This window comes from Cygnus atratus, chromosome 2, assembly GCF_013377495.2.
Source record: "Cygnus atratus isolate AKBS03 ecotype Queensland, Australia chromosome 2, CAtr_DNAZoo_HiC_assembly, whole genome shotgun sequence".
In the NCBI taxonomy this organism is placed as follows: domain Eukaryota; kingdom Metazoa; phylum Chordata; class Aves; order Anseriformes; family Anatidae; genus Cygnus; species Cygnus atratus.
The window spans coordinates 66,977,402-67,002,622 of NC_066363.1; the positions used below are offsets into that span (position 1 = coordinate 66,977,402).

The 25,221-nt window shown below is 42.1% G+C and overlaps 1 protein-coding gene across 2 annotated transcripts in view; it reads right to left on the bottom strand.

Moving 5' to 3' along the window:
- The window catches only part of STAC (SH3 and cysteine rich domain), a 78,757-nt gene extending 55,805 nt beyond the window's left edge, over positions 1-22,952 (bottom strand). For both annotated transcript variants that reach the window (XM_035560252.1, XM_035560251.1), the window contains exon 1: positions 22,836-22,952. In XM_035560252.1, coding sequence (XP_035416145.1) covers positions 22,836-22,952 — 117 coding nt within the window. The remainder of the gene's footprint in view (positions 1-22,835) is intronic.
- Between the last annotated feature and the right edge of the window lie 2,269 nt (positions 22,953-25,221).

Below are 25,221 nucleotides of genomic sequence, written 5' to 3' on the forward strand. Positions count from 1 at the left end.
TGGCATTGGAACAAATAAGTTTGTTATTGCTGTAAAAAAATAAATAAATCTGTCTACTTGAATAGTGTATCAGACTAGTCAAAGGGGAGACCTTTTCTATAATACCTAACAATAATGTTATTGATTTATTGCGTACCTCCAGCTACTCTGGTTGGCTCTTGCTGCTCTGACTATTATCCTTACATTACCCTCCATGCCCTCCACTGTTTCTGAAACCTACCCAGTGATCCTCAAACCCAATTAGGGTGTAAGCCTTTCCAAGCAGGGCTCTTTCTGCGATTTTGTTTCACATGTAGAGTCCTAACTACAATGAAACACTCTGACTGGCACATCAGAGCATAGAAGCAAAAATCCCTGAATGAGCCTCAGGGTTTCAAAGCACGAAATCTGAAGAGATGCTCAGTTGTCACCTCCCCAACAAATGTCACTGAATCACACGTTATCAGCCCTCTACTGATGTAGTACATGCTTGGCAGCTGTGTGTTTGCATATCTAATTGGCAGACCTCTAAATTATCAAGAGGTACAGTCTGCACATGTACCCAAAGTGTGTTTGCTTAGCAGATTTGTCCATTCTGTTCAACTCTCTTGTCTGGTTTAAACCAAGCTGAAAACTTTTTCTAGTTCTCAACAATTCCTCCTGCTGTTGGTCTGAAAACTTACAGTTTGGGGTACATCTTCTAATATTGCAAGGAATCAGAACTAGCAAATACGTGAAACAAATGTGAAATACAATGTCTGAAAAATATGAAAAGTCTGCCTTGCACTCCAAATTCCTTTATATAGACTCAAAATTCAGCATAAGGTGTGGCAGGACAAAGTACTGAAGTCCAGGGAGTGGCAGGTTTGAGGGGTTATTTGAAGCATAATTTATTAACTATAGCAATTGCCATCACATTTCAAGGAAATCCTTTTTTGTTTCCATTATGTTCAGAATAGTCTACTTAGTCCTTGAGGTATAAAAAGATTAAACTCTGTGTTAGATATTCTGCAATTGTGACTTACCCTGAGTTTGTTTCTTCTTCACTGCCAAATATATTTTTGTATTAGCTTCAAAAGACTCACTGTCATTTAAACATTTTAAAACAGCTTGTAAAAAGGAGGCAACATATGCAAAATAAATATAACAATATTTGTAGGCATGTGAAAACCAGGACGTTTTTTTAAACAAAAACTAAGCAAATCATTCTCCCCCCAAAACAACTACATTAAATACCTTTATTTATTTAGCTAAAACTGTCAAGTTTTCTATCACATTTTTAAACAGCCTTATTTTGAAGTATTCATCTGTATTCTTTTAATCTAGCTCTACTAGAAACAATGATCTAGAAAGAAAACACTGTATGTTATATTTCTGTTTCTGAGAGATCTAGTCTCTATGAGTATTTCTTCAAATTTCATAACATGTTTGATTCAAGTTTGGGGAAAATGCTTGTGGAAGAGTGGCCATGTTTTATCATTGTATATGTGTTGCTCAGCCATAGCTTGTATTAAGCCTGTGTCTAGCAGAGAGGAAAGACAGTGCATCTTTCTCAAATTTGCAGCATTTCAAACTAACAACTCACAAGAATATCTTTCAGAGAAGCTTACCATCAGCTTTCCCAAGTTTATCATCCAAATCATGAAAATCAGACTAATAGTCCCAAACTAAGATATATTGGTTTCAGTGTATTTACCTCAACAGTCATCAATTCTTCCTCCTCTGTGAACATGTGCATAACTCAAAACATGTTACAGATCAAACTAAGCAACACTTCATCCATGACCAAAACCTATTGCTTGGTGTTTTTTTTTGTTGTTGTTGTTTTGTTTTGTTTTGTTTTGGGGTGGGGGGGTGAAAAAGGCTTTCTCCCTTCTATTTCTTCTCCTGCCTCACCTAGCAAAGAAGAGCTGCTCTTCTCCAGGCCAGACGGAATGACTGTAAATCCTGCGTTTAAATCCAGGATTATATTTCCTTTTACCCCAAACAGCCGTTCCAATATAGGTGGCACCAGCTGCAAGAGATCTCTTATAATTCAGGTTATGAAAAGTGGCTGGTGGAATAGCTGGCTACAAACCTCTGTGTGACTCTTGTGTGGTCGGGCGATTGAATAATTTCCAGTCTTTTCTCCTGAAGCCAACAGGCAAGCTCAAAAAGGAAGCAAGAGATCGTTAGGAACAGTCCTTCCATTTCTTTAAAAATCTCCTTCTAACATTCAGATTCAAAATGGATACATTTACAACATCTTGGTTTCTACTTTGGGTTTCACCTCAGGCATCTGGTCACTAAGCAGCTGGTCATCTCCATACTTTGTGCCCATTAGGATGATGCACACGCATGGTTATCTCCTGCCTCTTGACACAGAAGGAATTTGGGCTGTTATCTCTGAGGTCCCTTCTGGGAATCCTGCATTTTGCTGCCCCATTTGGATATCTCTTTTCCATTTCATCTTCTAAACGAAACAGTGATTTCCCTTTGGTAACTCCTGATGTGCTCATTTACTAATTTTTGCTGCAGCGGAAGTGGCACAACAAATTTTGGAGATTAAAAGACTGGATTTCAGAATAATGTAAATCCAGGCAGCCCTGCTCAGGTGAATGAAGCTACACTGTATATACCTGCTGAGAGTCTTCAAGAATAAAAATAATAGGGCCTGAGTTTTGCTTCTTTCCCTTCTCATAAATAATCTGTGGCGAATGTTATTGCAAATGTAAGATTAATCATCCTTGATTGTATCTTTTGTCTGTCCATCTATGAAGTGTACATCATAATTTTCCACTATTGTTCTTATGAGAAATTAACGCTCAGTAAGAACCACTCAGACCTTTTAAAAAGCATGACTTCTGCTAAGAAGTGCTGGTCTACTTCTACTAATAATTTCCATTAATTTATTTTGCTCCTTTTTTTTTTTTTTTTTTTTTTAATAGAGCTGTTTTATAAGACTTTAAATGGTACTATGTCTCTTGAAGCAAATATGGAAATACATCTGGCAGGGAGGCTGATACTAACCGAGGGCAAATTAACATCAGCACCAGATCCCACATACTGTATAATCACATTTCTATTGTCTTAAAAGAAAAAGGAGGACTGAGATCTGCGGGGAGTTGTTATAGTTAATATTCTGCCAGTGTTTCCATTCCTCCTTCTGGGGTTCCAAACTTAGGCTGTTAAAATTGCTTCATGATGACAGCATGTAAGTGCTCAGCTCTGCAACAAAGTTGTTGTCACTGGGCCAAATCCTAAGGTCTTTGCTTGCTGCTAATTCCTGCTGACTTCAGTGAGAATGATTCCTGAGTAAAGGCTTGGGGTTTGGCTGGACTATAATTTTGTTTGTTTTGACATGAAACATTTTTTTTTAAACTGTTTTACACTGTGCATTAAAAGCAAAGGATTTGTGCATGCAGCATGAATAACCACCTGGCCACATGTGGGATCCTGTTATCTGAGTGACTTTTTTCATCCCTTCTCAATTCTCCCCTCTTTTTCAAACCCTATTACTGCTTCTCTACAACCAAATGTAGAAAAATCCAGGGGACACATATGCCTCCTGCTTCTTTCGTCTTTCCTAGATATTTGTTTCAAATTTGTACCAGATGTGACTTAATTCTGTCCACACTTCTTGCTTAACTACTATGCCTTTACTCTGACATGGTGTTACCTCATTTTCTGATCAAAGAAACAACAGAACTGCAATGCAAGAATTTGTGTGCTTTGTGGCCTATTAGTTTAAAAAACAAACAAACAAAAAGATGGCTTATTTGATCCACAGGTTGGCTTTTGGCTTATTTGATCCCACTGGTTTCTGCTCCCTGTTTCTTGCTGTCAACCCAGAAATGGAGATTCAGATCCAGATTATACAACTTGTTCCCATCTTTCGATTTCAAACTCTTCTCAGTGGAAAGATCGTGTAGGAACTTATACCTTAACAAAATATTAGCAATGTTTGCTGACTCACTTCCAGTTTTCTTTTTCACAGTCCCCTTCATGTGCTTATTTTTACAACTTGGTAGCAAATTTTCTGCCTTCCATCTGCTTTGTTTCTCTCCTAAAGACTGACACTGTGCCACCATATAAAAGCTGCTTCTTGCAGCTTCTCTGGAGGCCAGGACGTGTGGTCACTTTGGCAATGCCATTCTGACACCCAGCAGGACCCACGCTGTCCTGGTGCGGAGCCACGTCACTGACCTGGCACCACTGGTTTTGACACTGGCACCCGTGGTTTTCTGGGGAGTATCACAGCACTAGTTGAGCAAAGCCACTTAATTCCTCTGGGCTTCTCTTTGCTCCACCTGGGGGCCCATTGAGTTTCTTTCATCTCATATTTCTGGTTCTAATATCCTACAGCAGCTACCAGATAGAAGACAAATGCTGTGTCAATTAAAATCTTTTCCCACCTTGGTAACATCTTCCTTGTTTGCTCTGCATCCAATTATCTTACTGCCCACCATGGCAGAAATCTATTTCCAGATCCAGTCCAGATCTGGCACATTTTTCTGGTTACAGGTCTTCTCCAAATGCATCTTATGGCATGCATCTATCCCTTTCAACACATCTACTCCATTCATTTTCTAATTTTCAAAAAGTACTTCCAAATGATTTGAAGAAAAATTACTCCTGCAGTACCCAGTTTCCAAAGAACCTGTTAGTAGTACAGTAAGTTTCCATTTAAGTCTGTCTTTTGTCATATGATTATTACAAGTTAGTAATGCCCAGCAAAAACTGCATTTAGTATCCTACATAAAGAATAAGTCAATTCTCCACATGAAGGGAGTTTAATTTGTTGATGATATCATCATATATATGACACACAATTACTTGGCACTTTATGGAGAAGTTTGAAGGCCTGAACACTGCATCAAGTTGATAGTGTAAACACATATATTTGGAGATGTTAATTGGCGAAAGTTATGCATAATATTTATCATACATTTTTTACTCCTTTACCTCAGGCTAATCCATTTCTTTTGCATTTTTTCCTAAACCTGAACATCTGAACATCTTCAGCCAGCTATTGTTTCAAGATCAACCCTGCAAAACAAAAACATTTTATTTTTATCCTCACCAGCTGCAGAACTTTCCTCCTCAAATTACCTCTATCAAAGTTTCAAGATTAAAATGACTGACTGCGCTGCAAAAATGTGTTTTTATAATGAGACAGCTAGCTTCTTGTAAAAAGAGTTATATACAGAGTACCACAAACAGAAAGACAGAGAATTTAAGACTATAACACTTTCTGAAGTACTGCAATTTTTACTCAATGTAAAAAGAGATTATTTTAAATCCCTCAGAATATTCTAAAGTGAACCTGTTACTACTGAAAGATTGCACACAAAGAACTAAGCATTAATAAATAAAAAAGACTTGTAAGGCTGCATGAGTTTGTACTCACCTAATAAATGAAGCATATTCAAACTTCATATTTTTGGTGTTGAGAGAGAAAAGAGTTGTTGGTATTGACATAAGATGCCAACATATTTAACAGGAGTTGCTTAAATGATAGGAAAGCAAGGGAACTTGGCCCAGTAAAACACTGTGAAGCCCTGTCTTGACAGAAATAATGGAAGACTTCAGTGGGAGCAGTATGTGGCATGGGATTGCATGAGGGATTCAGGCAGGCAGGGGAACAGTGGAACAGAAGAAAGAAGAGGAAAGGAAAGTCAAGGTAGGACAGAATGCATTTTGAAGAATATGAACATGAATCCTGTGTAAAAGTGGGTATTTCCATGAAGTATCTCACTTCATCTAGTCTACTGTCAGAGTAGTTAAAATTCTTGGTATCAGCAAAGTGGCACTGATTTATAAGGAGTGTAGCATATTACCACAGAAATCAGAGTATGGACCAACTGACCACTGCTGAACTGAAAAGCAAGCACATTGCTAATTTCTGAGATTTATGTTTTCTCCTATTGACTGATTTCATATATATATATATATATTCAGTGGTGGCTATGACTATGACTGTGCTGGAGGGATGATAACTCAAGGAAAGGAGATATTTTTTCTGAACTTCGACAGCTGGTAGTAAAGACGAAATGATGTTACCTCAATTGCTACTTCAGGAATATTGTGTTTATTGCAGTGCATTCCCTACAGCATCAGAAAAATTAGGTTGGTTTTCTCATCTTGTTTAAAAAAGGTCTGACTTTTTCTTGTCTTGACTGAGTTTACTTCTTGTGGCCATCATCTAGTCACAGCTGAATTCTCCTCAGAGGCGTATCAGGCTCTTAAAATTTTTGTTTTAGGCATGGCTGTCATTTTTTTGAATCTTTGTGAAATTCTTTTAATTTATCTACACTTAAGCAGGTCTACTACAGCTGCTAGCATTCATCTTATCTTTGATAATATCCAGGGAATCATTTATTGAGAGCATTTTTCTTAGATGCCCCGTAGGAATGTCTTAAAAAAAAGTGCTGTTGAAGGGCGGCATAGGAGTCCAAGGATGCATGTAGGAACCTACATCACTAGAGAGGCAGGATCTCAAAAGCCCTTCACTGGCAGCAACGTTGAAAAGGGATCATCCTTAGTTACATTACTCTTCACCTACCTACCCAGAGAGGAGACTAGGACAGACTAAGACAAAGAGAGACTAAGAGGGTTTCATATCTTCCAGATCAGGAATGTTTTCTATTACCTCATTGCTTGGGTTCTAAATTCATGTATTGTTTCCTGCAAATACATACAAAAACCCATGATGTTACATTAAAAGATAAAGAAATAGGCATTCACATGTAGGGAACAAACAGTATAATGCCACACAATACAAGGAAACTAAAATGCAACTTACTTACAATATTTATTTGTGAATAAAGCAAGCACAGCCTGGATATAGATGCAAAAGAATGTGCAAACTGTAAGGTTTGCTTTTTTTTCCAAGAGTACTTACAACATGAGTGCCAGTATCCACACAGTGTTTATAAAAAAATCCCTCCTCCTAACAGAAGAACCTCCATTAATTTTCTTAACAGGCATCTTTAAACTTGGCTAAGCTTGGAAATCTAGAAGTTTTGCCTGTAAAGACTTATCTTGCATTGGCTTATTGTACTGGAGAGCTTGATCCATGATTAAAACATCTGGGTGAGAACAGGAACACAGAGAGAGAGAAGCACTGAAAGGCAGAGAGTGAGCAAGCAAGCTAGCAAAAAAGAAGTTAAGCGTTCATCTGGATCTTTTGGATGGCTATGAGAATGAAGTCCATTTGTCATTACGACTAACTAGAGAAGATAGATCTAACTGCTGTGCACCTGCCAAAGACTTCTCTGTGCCCATACTTCATGAAACTGGTACATGATTCATCTTGTAGCTACAGTTTAATAGCAGCACTTCACATCTTGAAGACCGGATAGGCTCACATTTTTCTCTCTTTTTGTCATAGGTACATTCCATTATAGGTCTGGCTGGAAAACAACAATTCCACTTAACAAAAGTTTTCAAAGTTTGAATGATTTCATTCCATGTTGACATAAAAAACAACTGCAACCTTTCAAAACATCTTTGAGTACTATTGGCAGAAGAGTAAACTTCCAGGAGAGGAAGTGATCTGTCAGTTTTTGTCTGCAAGGTTTAAGACCTTGCTCTGATAGACTCAAAGTGTTGTTCACCTTACTTAAATTCAAGCTCTTAATTCAGCTGTAGCTGTCTACTATGACCAATGGAAAGTGATTTCCTCTCAAAGAGGCTAATTCAGAGCACATAAGGCAGGGCTTTGCTCTAAATCACCTTTGATGAAACAATTTCAGTCTGTCTGTAACACAGAGAGACTGAACTTAACAGCCTAAAGTTGGTCTCTAATTACAGGTGGGACTGTATCACTTAACCCATGTTTCTTCTCCTTTTTTGACTAGAAATTTCATCCGTAAAGAGGGAAGGCTTTCTGAATATGGTTTACACAACAAGAAATATGAATACTTCCACAAAAGCACAGGTTTTGACCTAAAAAAAGAGCACTTGACAGGCATGTATTTGATTGAAATGTTCATTACTAGAAATGTTTGGCATACCATTACAAGTCACATTATGTTTATTTGTAAATAATTCCTTAATGAGAGTTGAATTAACAGAGGATGTGTGAACAAAAGTGAGAAACAAGCTGCATGCACTTATGAACTTATGAAGTATACTAAGAGGTGCTCTTAAAATAAAAAATTGTATATACTGGGTCCCTTAAGCTGATTGATACTGGTTGAAAATGTAACGGTAGGTGCACTTTAAAAATCCACATGGATCTGAAGGTCTTAACAACTGGATCTTCAATTTAACAGCACAGAAATCAGTGGCACGCTTCCAAGTTTGCCCTGATGAATTTTGCCTACTGCATTTTGTTTACATGTGTGGATCGGCTCTGGGGCAGACGCGTTCTGCAGAGGAGCGGGGGATCGAGGCGGGCAGAGCTTTTTTTCAGCATCAAGGCCACTCGAAGGAGCCGCGGGAGCTGCCAGGACTCGGCAGCCCTCGCGAGGGAGGCTGACGAGGAGTAGGCGGAGCCAGCAGCGCCCCCACCCCTGACGTTCAAAAGCAGCCCCTAGGGAGCGCGGCGAACAGGACGGGCAAACAGGGCATGAGGCTGCAGTTCGCTCAGGGAGGGCCGAGCGTCCCTGCCCGCTCATAAGAACAACTTATCTACCGGCTGTCTACCTATAGCTAAACCGCCATGGTCTCCAGTAGGCAGAAAACTCTTTCTAGAAGGTCTGTGGCCACCCAGACCAAGTGCCTGCTCAAAAATGCGGCAGTTCAGGTCTCTGGATGCACAGAGTGCCTGAGGTTGTTGCTGCCATCTGAGGGAGGCAGAGACTGTGTGTGTGAGGTACGAGCAGGTGGATGACCTGGTCTGCCTGGTGGCAGAACTCAAGGAGGAGGTGGAGATGTTGAGGGCTATCAGGGAGTGTGAGTGGGAGATAGACTGGTGGAGCAACTCCCTGCAGGGCCTGAAGGAGAGGTACCGGGGTAAGACTCCCCAAATGGGGGTGGACCCCCTGCCCTATCGCTGTTGGGCAGAGGGAGGGGACCTAGGAGATGAGGAGGAATGGAAGCAGGTCCCTGCTCAGCGTCGCAGGCAACCCCCCTCCCTACCGGCCCCACCTTCCCAGGTGCCCTTACACAACAGGTTTGAGGTCCTGGAGCTTGAGAGACCGGTGGGTGAGGATGAGGTGAAAAGTCTACCCAGGAGGATGCCTAGGGTGAGGAAGTTGACTCCATGCCTCAAGACTGCCTCCACTAAGAAAGAGAGAGGGGTGATCATTGTAGGCGACTCCCTTCTCAGGGGAACAGAGGGCCCTATATGTCGACCTAACCCTACCCGTAGGGAAGTCTGCTGCCTCCCTGGGGCCAGGGTCAGGGACGTAGCCAGAAACCTTCCTAACCCGGTTTGCCCCTCTGACTACTATCCTCTTTTGATAGCCCAGGCTTGAAGTGATAATACTGAAGAGAGAAGCCTGAAGGCTATGAAACGGGACTTTAGGGGACAGGGACGATTAGTAGATGGAGCGGGAGTACAGGTCATGTTTTCCACCATCCCTACAGTGGCAGGGAGGGGTGCAGGGAGGACATGGAAAGCCCACCTGATAAACACATGGCTCAGAGGCTGGGGCCAACACAGGAATTTTGTGGGTTTTTTTTTTGACCATGGGGTGCTTTACTCGGCACCTGGCCTGATAACTTCAGATGGGTTCTACCTGTCTCTTAGGGGAAAGTGGATACTAGCCCAGGAGCTGGCAGGGCTCATTGAGAGGGCTTTAAACTAGGTAAGAAGGGAAACAGGCATGAAAGAAGGCTTGTTAGAGGTGTACCAGGGGGAACAATGTCAGGGCCGGGGAAGAAAGCAATGGCCCAACTGAAGGGTATCTACACTAATGCACACAGCATGGGCAACAAAGAGGAGGAGCTGGAAGCCATCGTGCAGCAGGCTAGCTATGACTTGGTTGCCATCACTGAAACGTAGTGGGACCACTCCCATGACTGGAGTGCTGCAATGACTGGCTATAGGCTCTTCAGAAGGGACAGGCAGCACAGAAGGGGTGGTGGTGTAGCTCTCTGTATTAGAGAGTGTTTTGATGTTGTGAAACTCAAGACTGGGAATGATAAGGTTGAGTCCCTATGGGTTAGGATCAGCGGGAAGGCCAACAAGGCAAGCATCCTGGTGGGGTGTCTGTTACAGACCGCCAAACCAGGATGAGGAGACAGATGAGGAGTTCTACAGGCAGCTGGCAGAAGTTGCGAAATCACCAGCACTTGTTCTCGTGGGGGACTTCAACTTCCCAGACATATCCTGGACATGCAATACAGCTCAGAGGAAGCAGTCTAGGAGGTTTCTGGAGAGCGTGGAAGAAGAAGCGTCCTGATGCAGCTGGTTAGTGAGCCTACCAGGGGAGGTGCCCCGCTAGACTTTCTGTTCACAGGGAAGGACTGGTGGGAGATGTGGTGGTCAGGAGCTGTCTTGGGCAGAGTGACCATGAAATGGTAGAGTTCTGTATTCTTGGCAAAGTAAGGAGGGGGATCAGTAAAACCGCTGTCTTGGACTTCTGGAGGGCACTTTGAGCTGTTCAGGACCCTGGCTGGCAGAGTCCTTTGGGAGGCAGTTCTGAAGGGCAGAGGAGTCCAGGAAGGCTGGGCACTCTTCAAGAAGGAAATCTTAATGGTTCAGGAGCGGTCTGTCCCCATGTGCCCAAAGACAAGTGGGCACGGAAGAAGGCCGACCTAGCTGAACAGAGTTGTGGCTAGAGCTTAGGGAAAAAAAAGAGGGTTTATGATCTTTGGAAAAGAGGGTGGGCCACTCAGGAGGACTATAAGGATGTTGCGAGGCTGTGCAGGGACAAAATTAGAAAGGCCAAAGCTCATCTGGAGCTCAATCTGGCTACTGCTGTTAAAGATAACAGAAAGTTTATATAAATACATTAACACAAAAAGGAGGACTAAGGAGAATCTCCATCTTCTACTGGATGCAGGGGGGAACTTAGTGATGAGAGATGAGGAAATGGTTGGCGACTTCTTACAGCACTTGCATGTATGCAAGTTGATGGGGCCGGATGGGATCCGCCCAAGGGTATGGAGAGAACTGGCAGAAGAGCTGGCCAAGCCACTTTCCATCATTTATCAACAGTCCTGGCTATTGGGGGAGGTCCCAGTCAACTGGCAGCTAGCAAATGTGACGCCCATCTACAAGAAGGGCTGGAAGGTAGACCCAAGAAACTATAGGCCTGTTAGTTTGACTTCAGTATCAGGGAAGCTCATGGAGCAGATTATCTTGAGTGCCATCATGTGGCACTCGCAGGGCAAGCAGGTGATCAGGCCCAGTCAGCATGGGTTTATGAAAGGCAGGTCCTGCTTGACAAACCTGATCTCCTTCTATGACAAAGTGACGCACTTGGTGGATGAGGGAAAGGCTGTGGATGTGGTCTACCTTGCCTTCAGTAAGGCTTTTGACACCGTTTCCCACAGCATTCTCCTCAAGAAACTGGCTGCTCGTGGCTTGGACTGATGTACGCTTCGTTGGGTTAAAAACTGGCTGGATAGCTGGGCCCAAAGAGTTGTGGTGAATGGAGTTAAATCCAGCTGGAGGCCGGTCACTAGTAGAGTCCCCCAGGGCTCTGTACTAGGGCCAGTTCTCTTTAATATCTTTATCAATGATCTGGATGAGGGGATCGAGTGCACCCTCAATAAGTTTGCAGAGGACACCAAGTTAGGTGCGTGTGTTGATCTGCTTGAAGGTAGGAAGGCTCTGCAGGAGGATCTGGATAGGCTGGACCGATGGGCTGAGGCCAACTGTATGAGGTTTAACGAGGCCAAGTGCCAGGTCCTGCACCTGGGACACAACAACCCCAAGCAGAGCTACAGGCTGGGAGATGAGTGGTTGGAAAGCTGCCTGGCTGAGAAGGACCTGGGACTATTGGTTGATAGTTGGCTGCATATGAGCCAGCAGTGTGCTCAGGTGGCCAAGAAGGCCAACAGCATCCTGGCTTGTATCAGAAACAGTGTGGCCAGCAGGTCTAGGGAAGAGATTGTCCCCCTGTACTCGGCTCTGGTGAGGCCGTACCTCGAGTACTGTGTTCAGTTTTAGGCCCCTCACTACAAGAAGGACATGGAGGTGCTCGAGCGAGTCCAGAGAAGGGCAACGAAGCTGGTGAGGGGTCTGGAGAGCAAGTCTTATGAGGAGCAGCTGAGGGAGCTGGGGTTGTTCAGCCTGGAGAAGAGGAGGCTCAGGGGCGACCTTATTGCTCTCTGTAGGTACCTTAAAGGAGGCTGTAGCGAGGTGGGGGTTGGTCTATTCTCCCACGTGCCTGACACAGACACACAGACACAGATTTCTAGGTTGGAAGAGACCTCAAGATCATCGAGTCCAACCTCCGACCTAACACTAAGTACTCCACTAAACCATATCGCTAAGCTCTACATCTAAACGTCTTTTAAAGACCTCCAGGGATGGTGACTCCACCACCTCCCTGGGCAGCCCGTTCCAATGCTTAATAACCCTTTCGGTAAAGAAGTACTTCCTAACATCCAACCTAAAACTCCCCTGTCGCAACTTTAGCCCATTCCCCCTCGTCCTGTCACCAGGCACGTGGGAGAACAGACCAACCCCCACCTCACTGCAGCCTCCTTTAAGGTAACTGTAGAGAGCGATAAGGTCGCCCCTGAGCCTCCTCCTCTCCAGGCTGAACAAGCCCAGCTCCCTGGTGTCACCTGCCTGGTGACAGGATGAGGGGGAATGGGCTAATGTTGCACCGGGGGAGGTTTAGTTTGGATATTAGGAAGAACTTCTTTACTGAAAGGGTTGTTAGGCATTGGAATAGGCTGCCCAGGGAAGTGGTTGAGTCACCATCCCTGGAGGTCTTTAAAAGATGTTTAGATGTAGAGCTTAGTGGTATGGTTTAGTGGTTTAGTGGAGGACTTGTTAGTGTTAGGTCAGAGGTTGGACTAGGTGATCTTGGAGGTCTCTTCCAACCTAGGTCATTCTGTGACTGAGGTGCCCAGTCCATGGCTATTGCTTAACCTGTGTATACACAGGAGCAAGTGCGGCGAGGACAGGATTGTCAGTCTCTCTGTTCAACCCTAAAATATTTTGGTTTTCAGAATCATTACCACACTATTTAAACTGGCAGGAGAAACACTAGCAAACCAATAGGGAATAGTACACCTGTATGTGTGGTATGTGAGGAATTGACTTGTATGCATCAGGTCAGAAATCTGACTTTTGGCCTACAAAAGCTGGCGCTTCCCTTCACTATGCATGAGTATTTTTTGTAAAATTCAAATGAAGTTAGATATTGGGGTAATGGAAATGTGAGTCCAGCTCTAAAACCATATTTAACAGCATTTACTATAGCAACCTGTCAGGTTGAATTTTCTCGCTCACCTGAGCTGTGCATCTGTAGCCTATATTTCTTTGTCTTACTCTGAAAAATAAGCTAAGAAAAAAAAATCCTAAATGATGATTTTAATAGTTTTGTGAACACCAGTGTCTAGTATTTTGCTCCTTACTAATTAAATCTAATCATTGGTTACTGTAGGTCAGTTGCATTTTGCTTTTCTATTCAAAACACTAGACTGCTAAAATGATCTTTATTAATAAAGCAGTGCATGTATGGCATTTTAATAAAGCTTTTAAATGGCACTCAGAAATGGAGCATATTATGTCTCAAGAAAAGAAAAGCATTGAATTTGTCACTGCTACTCACCTTAACGACTCTTGTCTGCAATTCTGTATTGAACTTGCAGCCTTCTACTGCTGGGAAACACCCTACTCTAATAATTATTAATGCTGGGTAACAGCTTCATAACTGCAGCCCTTAAACTATAACACTTATATGGGACAATGCTTAGCAAACTACTCTCAACAGTTGAAAACAGGTCAGCTAAGAAATGCACTGGGCAATGAGGAAACTTCTGTGAGTGCCTAGCACATTCGTGTGAGTACAGACATGCAACACATTTTTTAAAGAAATAAGAAGATATGCAAACCATTTAATATATTTAACTGGTGATGTCAAAGACAAGTCTGCTTTTCAGACTTCCACTGTAGATACGTTTTGCAAGTTTCCCTATCAAGAAGCATGTAGTGTATCAGTTGGTCTGTCTAACCAAGGGAGTTTCTTGAAGAAGGAGCACGTGTCAAAGGAAAACAAGATCAAGTTATTTCAGTCATTCACACATAGATTTATAATTTTCACAGCTGGTCATCTTTACTAATGAACATACAATGTTTGCTTAAGCTTCAGTTAGAATATAGATACTCACTTGCTTGGAAAAGGCAGTGCATTTAACATTGATTGGCCACTTGCCTATGCAGCTGCAAGTCATGCAGAACTGAATACAGAGTCAAGAATATTCAACTCATGCATTCACTACTAAAAGATTAGTCTTCTGCCTGACAAACATGGGGAAAAATTGTCAAATATGAGTCTGATACAATCTTCTACCCATCATGAGTATACATCAATGGCTCAGGTAGGCAAAAGGAAAAATACTTGTCATGGAAGGACATATAAACAACAGTTTGGAATCAGGTTTTAATGATTTACTTCCATTTAAATTAAATAAACTGTAAGGAAAAAATGAACCTCTAAGCAATGTTTGGTAGTTCAGGAGGATAGCCTTTGATGTGCTACATTTCCTTGAAGAAATTCAAAGCCTTCACTACTTTCAACTCCCTAGGGATTTATTTTACACCACATAACACTCTGGAATGTGACACAGAAGGATACAAGCTAGAATATGTCTGAACTAACGTCCACCAAAAGATGTATGAAGGTCTTAGCAGTGGTCTAGAAAGCAGCATAGCAATGTAAGCAGTCACTGCATCTCTGCTAATGAGTGCTGGCTGTCAGCAAGTACTAAGAGCTGATGAACCTACATGGCCATTGGTTGTGCAATAGCTTTGGCCTTTGCTAGCCATGAGGTATCAGATTAGAGATGTGCTTCACTGGTAAAGACGACTGAACAGAAACAGTCAGATATTGGATGCACTTGTAAGAGGTGTAGAATTTCTTCAAAGCAAATATGTTAATACTATCAGAACATGAAATGAAAGGAAATAAAAATATTCCGTGGATGTGTGTTCCTGGCAAACTACGTGAAAATAGTTACCTCAAAAAGGAAATCAGGAAAAGTCCACAAAAAATGGTGGAGAGGGGAGCAAGAGAAAGAAAAAGAGAAAAAAAGAAAACTGCAAACAAATATATTATGCAAATAAAATCAGATCTTTCAAGCTGAGTTGCTTAGGTTTAAGCATGTTAATTGACAAGAAAAGATGAGAGTCTCTGCAAAAGGCATTTAAGGAAATGTCAAAGGACTGATGCAAGCTGAGAAAAGGTAAAGAAGAAATAGGCTGAGGTACAGTAAAGATGGGATAAAAGGTGGGCTCAGAACTTAACGAACACTTCATCTCACTTTCTTCCCAGAACAATGATCCTGGGGCAAAATAATAGGAATAATAGGAAAGAGTTTGCAGAAATAGATGGTGCGACAGCCTGTTTCAAGAAAGGGAAAAAGGGATCCCAGCAAATTATTTGTAGGTCCAACCTCAGCACTTCTCAATGAATGTAGAAAAAACAAACAAACAAAAAAACTAAGCCCTTGTAGACCAGTTGTCTTGGACAAGATGAATAATATTCCAGGCAAAGAAAATGTGTTAGGTTGAGATAGATTCCGTCTATTCAGATTTTGTTATTTTTTCAGTATGCTAGCAAATAGGAATCTATTAGCTAAGCTTTAAAAGAAGGGAAATAGTGGAGATATTGTAAGATAGAAAGGAAAGTGAGTTCAGTGGAAGATTGCAACTGCTGAAAGCAGTACTAACTTGAAGGAAGGTCATTAGTGGAGTTCTTCAAAGTACAACACTGGCCATCTTAGGGCCAGTCTTGCTCTCTGTATTTTCATTACTGAATTTGATGCAAAGATTAGATAAGTCCATTTCCTTCTGACATGGAGCTGGAGGCATCGTCAAAACTGAGAAGGCCTGGGGCTTGAGGGATGGAGTCACAGAAATATGATGAAAGCTCAACAGTGCAAATGCAAGGCACCTGAGACCTGTTCCAAACCACTCCAGATGAGAATGGACAAATCTACACTATTCACTGGAAATTATAGAGGAGAAAATGAATGGTGACCTCAGGTTGACCACAGAGTGACTAGGAGACATAAACAAGGTACAGGAAGGACCTAAAAGGCAACAGAAGCAGGGTTCCTGGGAAAGTTAGTGAAGTATTAGTAGTATTGTACAAGGTCATATACAGAACACTGTGCACAAATTCAGTCACCCTTTTTCAAGAAAGATTATTCAAAAACTGAAACAGGTGCACAGATCTGCTACTAGAATGAGATGAAGAACTGAGAGTTAATGTTATATCAGCCTGCCTTCTTTTGTCTAGAAAATAAAAGGCTCAGAAGGGATACAAAAGTCTACTCCTAATTGATGGAAGCACAGATTTTTTTTCCAAGAAAGGAAAAAACTGTTTGAACTAAAGTAACATTATCAAAAATACAATGCCACACAAGCTGGACAGAAATGAAATTAGACTGGAGTTAGAAGGAAGAGGTGAGCAGAGGGCATCTCATAGCCATTAGAGCACCCAGGTGTTGAGACAGCCTTTCAAAAGAAGTGGCAGTAAATCCTGAATTCAATAGCATTACTCTCTGAAAAAGAGTACAGGGTAACAGGCTGTGATAGTAGGGCTGGACTGTCTTCCAGCTTTGAAGACAACTTGTTTTGTTTCAGTGAAAATTTGCACTTTTTAGTAAATCTTTTTGTTTGTTTGTTTTTTTAACCATTTCAGAGTAGAGTCAAGTCATCTTTAGTTGTTGAAAGATAATAGACACTTTCTTCATTTTGGCAAAGTAGAAAGTGTGGATAGAAGAGAGTGAAATGACAATTCTGTTTTGCCTTAGATACCTCAATGAGCCTAAGAAATGATCTGACATATATATATCAAAGCAAAAAACAATACCAGAGTGTTTTAATCAGGGAAAGATTAAGAAAGAAAGGCCAAAATAAATGTAAATATAAGAACTCTGCTCAAAAAATTATCGATAGGAACAGAGTATTACTTTCTTGCTCTTAAGGAAATCCTCCTGTACATAATCTGTTCTAACACTTCATGAAAAAATAACACATTAAAATACTTAAGCTCATTTCTTTCCCTTAGTCTTACCTTCACAGTATGTACTCAGCATTTTATGCAGAGGCATGTGGGTAAGATTAAGGAGAATCCTTTTTTTCTTATGCTTCCACATGATTTTTTAAAACTGTTTGGTGTTCCTTTGAAGACTGTAGCAGTAGTTTACATACTGAATATTCATCACTAGTATGGAGGGTGAAGCACTAACTGTACACCATACTCCCTGCCTTTTTTAAATATTCATTGTCAAGTAACCATCCATGGAGCCTCATAAAGTATTAACTATTTAAGTAGGGAAGATCTCTGCGTAACTGCATAGCACAAATCCTACATGATTTAAATCCCACACAATCCTATTAAAACCCAAAGAGCTTGAAGTTGTTTATGTTAGCTCAGTATCTAATATTAACACCTGGTTTTGAAAATTTACATAAGCAATACTGCTCCACTAGACCAGTAGGACAGGACAAAGTAAGTCCAAACTTCTTGACTGATTTGGGTATATAAATAAATTATGTCTACATCTTGAACTTCAGCACTGCATGCTTTACTTGGTTCACTGCTTTTCAAAAACTTCCATTTTATGTATTATATATCATGTTAGAAAGTACAATTGTGCTACATCTCCTGAATTGTCTTTCCTGAATTTGAAGATAGCCTGTATTTCCCTGAATAGTGGCTGCTGAATAGACCATGTATGGAAGTGTCAGACTGATAGATTCATTTATTTTGTGAAACGTATAGTCCAAATGCCGTATTTAGTTGGAGGAGTAGTTTCTATTTTTTTTTTTTTTTTATTTTTCAGCTATTCAACTTACTTAACTGACCCAAGTGTAAGCAATTTGTCAGGACAATGAAATCATGGTGTGGAGCATTCACACCAAAGATGTATTACTGCAGCACATCACAATTGCAGCTGAAGTTCATAAAAATTAGATGGAAATGGACAAAGCTGTGAAAGAATATTTGGCCTTCACAGATATCCACTGCTATCTACAAGTAAGTAACTTCTACATGACAGAATGCTTCCAATAGCAAGGATCAGGGCTTGATACCCTTTCTGGGGTGTATGAAAGAACTGGACAGATATTTTACATATTTTAAATGAAACACTAATAGTTTGAAGTCCAGTACTGACCAACCCTGCTGCTACTAGCTTAAGCATCACAGGTGCTCAGGTCCCCTTAAAATTTAAAAATGGGAAGGGCATTTTCTAAGATGTAGTCCACTGGCTATGAATACCCCAGCTATTATTCAAAATACAGCAATAATGCCTTGACTCACACCTAGAGAAAAATCAGCAGATGGTCTCTTTCCTCTTCATATAGAAGTGTGTCCTGGTTTCAGTTAGGACAGAGTTAATTTTCCTCCTAGTAGCTGGTAGAGTGCTATGTTTTGGATTAGGATGAGAAGAGCGCTGATAACATGCTGATGTTTTAATTGTTGCAGAGCAGTGCTTACACCAAGCCAAAGACTTTTCAGCTTCTCGCTCTGTCCTGCCAGCGAGCAGGCTAGGGGTGCAGCAGGAGCTGGAAGGGGACAGACCCAGGACAGCTGACCCAAACTGGCCAAAGGGGTATTCCATACCATGTGACGTCATGCTGAACAATATATAGGGGTGGCTAGCCGGGGTGAGGGGTCCGGCTGCTCAGGCATAGGCTGGGCATCGGTCAGCGGGTGGTGAGCAATTACATTGTGCATCACTTGTTTCGTACACATTATTATTATTAATACTATTATCATTATTATTATTGTTATTATTATTTTCCTGTCTTAATAAACTGTTTTTATCTCAACTCACAGGCTTCACTTTCCTGTTTCTCTCCCCCATCCCAGAGAGGGAGAGGGGAGGGTGAGCGAACGGCTGTGTGGTATTTAGCTGCCAGCCGGGCTAAACCACAACAAAGTGCCAGTTAAATATAAAAAGGATAAAGCTAACAGTTGTGTGCCAACTATGCCAAAACATAGAAATATTGCCAGGTGTATGAATCTTTTCTTTTGACTCGTATGTCCCTATATTTTAGTTTTCTTTACTAAACTCCAAAGTACCTGTGCACGTAAGAGACATTAGAAATATCTGATCACTGCCACTAGATTTCTGCCTCTATTGCTAACTTAGAGATTGTACCAGCATGCAGTGTCTTTAATTGCTACCAACAGGAAGAAATCTTTCCTTAGGATCCATTAGCTAATGACTTCCTCCCTTACTAAGTTGTAATTCTACAAAATTGTTTGTCAAACTGGCCATTTGCCTTCTTGGAAGCCAGATGTGAAGGATCCAAACAGGTAGGAGACATGACTACAAACACATACGTGTAATCGTATTAGCAATTATATGCATTTATATGGTAACCTCATAAAGTTATTTTCCTAATACATTTTAAGTATCCACTCAAGTCATACTTAGGTCTGAAGCAAATATTTTCAAGAGCCAATAAATTAATAAGTTAATTACTAGTTTTGCAGCATTCTTAACCATTCAAGCTCTAGGGTTTTTAGATCAGCAGCAATATATATAGTTCTATAGGATGGCCCAGATACAGTGTGTTTGCTAGCCTTTGGACATCTGCTTGAAGTTATATCAATAAGACAGTACACTGGAGGTGTTACATGTAACGCAGCTGAGGACACACAATCCCAAAGACACATTCACAGAATACACCACTGTATCTACTGTATCTACTACACCACAAGGCAAACATATACTTTGAACATGTAAATAGGGCCCAGGCAATGTGGTGTACTGAAAGTGCATTTGAATTTCCTCATTCTGAGCAGCTGCACTGAAATTCAGCTGTGAAGATGCTCATGATGAGGAGGACATGCGCTGGTCTTTCAGCTTTCAGTATCTGAGTGTGTTCACCTGTAAATGTACTCCTAATCCATAGGAAAAGGCAGTGGGAAGTTTCAGTGTTTATTAAGAGTGAGCTGCTTTCCTGTGGCAGGGCTGTGTGACTAATGCATGAGAGTCATTCCTCGCAGTTTCAGCTACTTGTAACAACCTAAAGTTCTGACTCTCAAACTCATGCTAGTCAGGAATTGCAATATCTCCACTGTATCATCTTCTGAGTACAGTCTGGAGTATGCTAGAATAAAACCCTTTTATTGGACTTTGGTACTGTAAGTGACTATCTGCCACCATTACCTACTTAAAAAAGACTGGAAGCAAGCTTTCTACATTAGCTCAACATTAGTTTTTCAAAATTGTCTTTCTGCTGAAATGTTTTCAAATGCATTTTGAAGGTTGGTATTATCCGTGTTGTTTCTGTTTCTATATTTGGAGTCATAATAGTGTTTTGCCACAGAAACAAGTCATTGTGGGGTAATTAGATACTGCACAAACTGTTCTGCAGTAACTGCAGAAGATAAGAACTTGTTAACCTATGTAACAGAGAAACCTCAAGAAAGCTTAGGCCTCTGTGAATGACAGGATAGTTCCCTCAGCAGGGGACACCATGGGATAAAAACTTGTGCACAGGCTGTTGGCACACACTGACTTATGCTTTTGTCAGAGACTTTAGCTTCTGAAGTATATCAACTCCCTTGGTAAAAATAAAAATAAAATAATAATAAAAAAATAATGTTTTCGTGAAATCATTGAGAATTTTTCCATCCTCCTGTTTACTAGGACCAAAAAAACAAAGCAATTCTCCTAATGATCTGAGGGCTCTCTTGACTCCATCTATCGAAATAATACAACACATTTTCTTATTCATAGTTCTAAAATGTGAATACACAGTTTATATGTTTACTTAAAATATCTGTATGCAAGTAATGGCATCAACTACACAGCCAGAGATTTTGCCAATTGCAGTGTATCACTTCAAATGCTCACAAGACTGGGAAAATTGATGATGATAATGTTTGATTATAAACCATTTAGTAGTCTATTTGCTCTCTTGCCAGACGTGCCTAACTCCTTTTGTCATCCTTGAGAGTGCATTCACATGCAGCAAGAAGGATCCCTACATGTAGCACTTCTCTTTCTGTAGATTTAGGATTCCTGCCTGTTCTTTCATTTTGGGCACAGTGCTCTGTCACCCGATGGGAAAGTCCCTCAATGTGAGCAGCACCTCGAGCTCCATATCCGCTTGCTTGGCACTGAATGAAGACTCTAGCTGGGAGAAGAAGGAGCACGCAGCCTGCCAGGCCCTGGGCACAGCCCAGCACATGTGAGGAGCTGGTGCTGGCAGTGCAGTGAAGGCTCCTGTTATGTCTGGGACCTCAGTGGCAGGCTGAGCTTCCCACCAGACAAATAACAACTCAGCAGTTCTAGGGAAGTGCTCTCTGCAAAGGATTTAGGTACCCATCAAATGGATCCTTTTAGAGTCTGGGGTTGAAACAATAATCCATTTACTTTTCATTTCCCACTAACCAGAGAGACTGCAGCAGTAAGTCCCAGTAGTGCTGAATGTGTATAGTGAACAGTGTGAATAGGGAATGCTATTGTTGCTGGGAGAGCTCTTTTCTTTTACAGAGGCTGTTTTCTATAGGGAATACCTTAGCTATCCTCCTTGGAGTATAGCATCTTAAAAAAATCACGAAGCCCATGTCAGAACTCTTCCCAGAGAGACTCTTGCGACTCGCTCTCTGGAAACCTAGTTGTAACTGTGGAATAACCTTCCACAGCCTTCCTACATTAGAAGGCTGTGGATGTAGGAGCAGCCTTCCTACATTAGACCCAGGCAGCCAGTACCTTCAAACACGGGCCAACACGAACCTTCCATGTCAGGCAGCTGTTTTGCTCATACGGTGCTTCCTAAGGCTCTAATCAGCTGTAAGCTCCTAGTGACAAGGACCTCCCTATTTGTACATGTTTACCCAGCACACAGCATCACTGTGGAAGCCTACAGGAAGATCTAGCAGGTGCTATCATGGTATCAATCATAAGTAGGTAGCACAGGATAAGCAAAAGCCCATTATCCAGAAAAGCTGCAGAGAACATTCATTATCTAAGGTTCCTACTTTTCTCCCTTTACCCCTCTATCTTCCAAATCACATACTGGCAGACAGAAAAACTTTTCATGTGCAAGTCAATTAAAAATTTAGAGGTCATGCCTTTTGAGCTGGATGTTGGTTTTCAGTAAGGTAAATTGAACCACATTTAGTAATCAATAAATAAAAGGTTGGGGAAAAAAAATCATTTTCCAGGTAGCGTACATAAGGACTCTTGTGCCAAAACTGTCACTTATATCCCGTTTCAACTGCTGGCTTGTTAAACAGTGAAAGTTCACTGATGGGTCTGACAGATTAGATGAGGCAGGTGAAACATCCCAAGCCCCCACCAAAAAATCTCCTCTCCATACCTGTGAGAAAATCAATCTTTCCAACTATGAACAAAACCCTTTAAGTGATCTGATGCTCAGTGTGAAAATAACTAAAAATCACTAAACTAAATAACTAAAATCATCTGTTGGCATCGATCCCCACCTTGACCCCCATCACTTCCCCAGGTCATTTGAGTAATAAGGAGATGAAAAATAAAAACCAAATTCCCCAGACACAAACATCTCAAAAGGCAAATGGTTTCCAAGTTCAGAACCCTGAGCCTCCCAGGTGACAGGGAGAATTCAGAAGTCAGAAGTAGGAGTGTCAGAGCAGGCACCACAATCAGAGGTGGCTCACAGCACTCTAATGCTGATCCTGGCACAGGGCTGCAAATAAAAATCAAAGCAACACATCTCTTTTCAAAACAAAGGAAGAGTTAAAAAAAAATAAAAAGGAAAAGAAAACATCTAATTCTTCAAGTACCTTTGATTCCTGGCTGGTGGTTGATGCTGGAGAGGGGGGCTGCTCTGTGCTCTCCACTTCATTCTCTTTCTCCACACTATCCACGCTGACTTCAGTCATGCTGCTCGGAGGAATCATTTCGCCTCTAAAACACTGTGACTATCGGGAAAAAGGGCTACAGACCTTTCTTGCTTTTTTCATTTAATGTCCTCTTTCTTCTCTGCTCTTCTCGAGCAAATGAACTCCAACCACTCAGTTTCACTACATTTACAAGAGCAGAATTCTCTGGATTTTCTTTTTTCCCTTATCCTCCTCCCCCTCCCTCCCCTCCTCTATGCAATTCTGCTAGCGAGGGGAGTAAGTTATCGATAGCTCCATAGGGCACATGTGTGCCTGCTTCTCTCCTTTCCCCGATCCTCCTCTCCTCTGTGTGAAGCCTGGAGGTGTGGAGCAGAGTCGTGACCATCAGCCCCGCGATCAGATGGAGTGAAGCAAAGCAGAAAGCCCCAGCCATGCACATACACGGGGCACCGGAGGGAGGAGTTATATTTCCAATGCTTTGAATAGCTTTGGGGAGCATGTGCTGTCATAGTAGTGAAAGAAAGTAATGCGTGCATGCACACACACACACACACAACACACACACACAATACACACACACAGGCAGGCAGGGTACGTGAGGTTTGGCAACATTTTATCTTTTAATCACGCTGAAGAAGGCAGAGTTTGAAGGGCAGCTTTATATTCTCATAAATCTGGTGATTTCCCAAGAAGGGCTCTAGAAACTGAGAAGAAAAATGACCCTCCCTTTACTTTGTCCCAGAGAAGATTATTAAGAATCCTAACTACTGATGTCTCTAAAACACCCACCCTGCCTTACACCCCAAGCAAGTGACAGGACAGGGGCAGGGGAAAGGCACCTGTGGCTCCACATGCTTTTTGCTCCCCTCTGGGGCAGGGGAGCCCCACTCTGAGCCACGCACACGCAACCATGGTCAGCCCGAGCTCCTGCCACCACACGAATCCTGTACCTGTAGGTTGTCATAGTGATAACACTCAATCGGGCTGCAGCGGAGCAGAGGCAGCTGTTGGAAAGGGCCTGCCAGCATTCCCCAGTGCCGTCTTTCCCAAGGATGCGGTGCCCAAAGTCACACTTGGGGGGCTGCAGTAGCGCTGGCAGAAGGTCAGTACGACTTTGCTGGCTGGCTCAGCTCTTGTCTTGGATTTGAATCAGCTGCAAAGGTGCCTGTCAGCTCTCTTCCCCGCTGACTTAAGGTCTGCGTGGTGAAAGGTTAAATGTATTTGCTCCCCACCAGATGTATGTTCTGCAGAGCAGAAGCCACTCTGTATGGCTGCTGGAGATGCCTCTTTATGTTTCCTTTGAAGAAAAAGAAAAAAGCAACCCAAACATGTTTCCAATAAGCAGTGCTTATATCCCTTAAAGTGAGAAGGAAAAAAAAAATCTTGCTAAGTAGATTTTTTCCTGGAGATACAGGTAAACATGTTTGGAGATGATTTGCTGACATCTGAGCCAGACAGGAGTTTCAGGACCTCGTCAGCTCTGGGAGAGGGTACCAGATTCCCTTCTGGTCCCATCCCTTAGAAACACAATCGCTACCTGGGGCCGCCTTGCAGGCCTTCTCTGCCCCCAAATGATCCATGGGTGAAAGTGAAGCAGTTTATCAAGACAGGAATTGTACGGATGAAAGCCTGAGCAGAAAGTGCCCTGCAGACTCTGTATTCTTTATAACTATGCAGAAACCGGGGGGGGGGGGGGGGGGGGGGGGGACTTTCTTTGAAGCTTGTGAAGCTTTGTGAATTTTTAGGACTGGCAGTTAGATGAGGAAAAAAGCCTTTTTCTTTGAAATAGAACATATAAGATACTGAAATCTTTAGCAGACAATAAACATGAAATACCGCAATGCTATTTGTACCACCACTTCAGAGCAAAAGCTCATCTTAGGAGTCTGCCAGCAAAACCCATTATTTGGCCTGTAGTCACTAACACCATTACAGGGATCAAAACGAGAACACAGGTTGCTGTTGAGGCAGCTTCAGTGACAACTGAGACTGAAGCAAGGAAACACAGAGCTTGGAGGGGCAGATTTGGCAGGTAAGTGAAGGAATTTATTTCCAAGGGTTTGGTTTCTAAAATACAGCAAAGTCTTAGACTGTTCTCTTTAGAGCCAGAGGAATTCTCCAGGCACAAAGCTCACATCTTCCACCCACTAAGTGAGATTTACGTGCTGCTGTACAATCAGCCTCCTAGCAATGAGGAGGGACTGGGCAGAGTCACAATTTGGGGAGAATGAGGGTAGCTGCAGGCAACAGAGATCTTGGCAGGGCGACAGCAAATGAACAGTCCAGCTCTGGCAGTGGTGTCCTTCCCTGATGGTCCAGCCCAGAC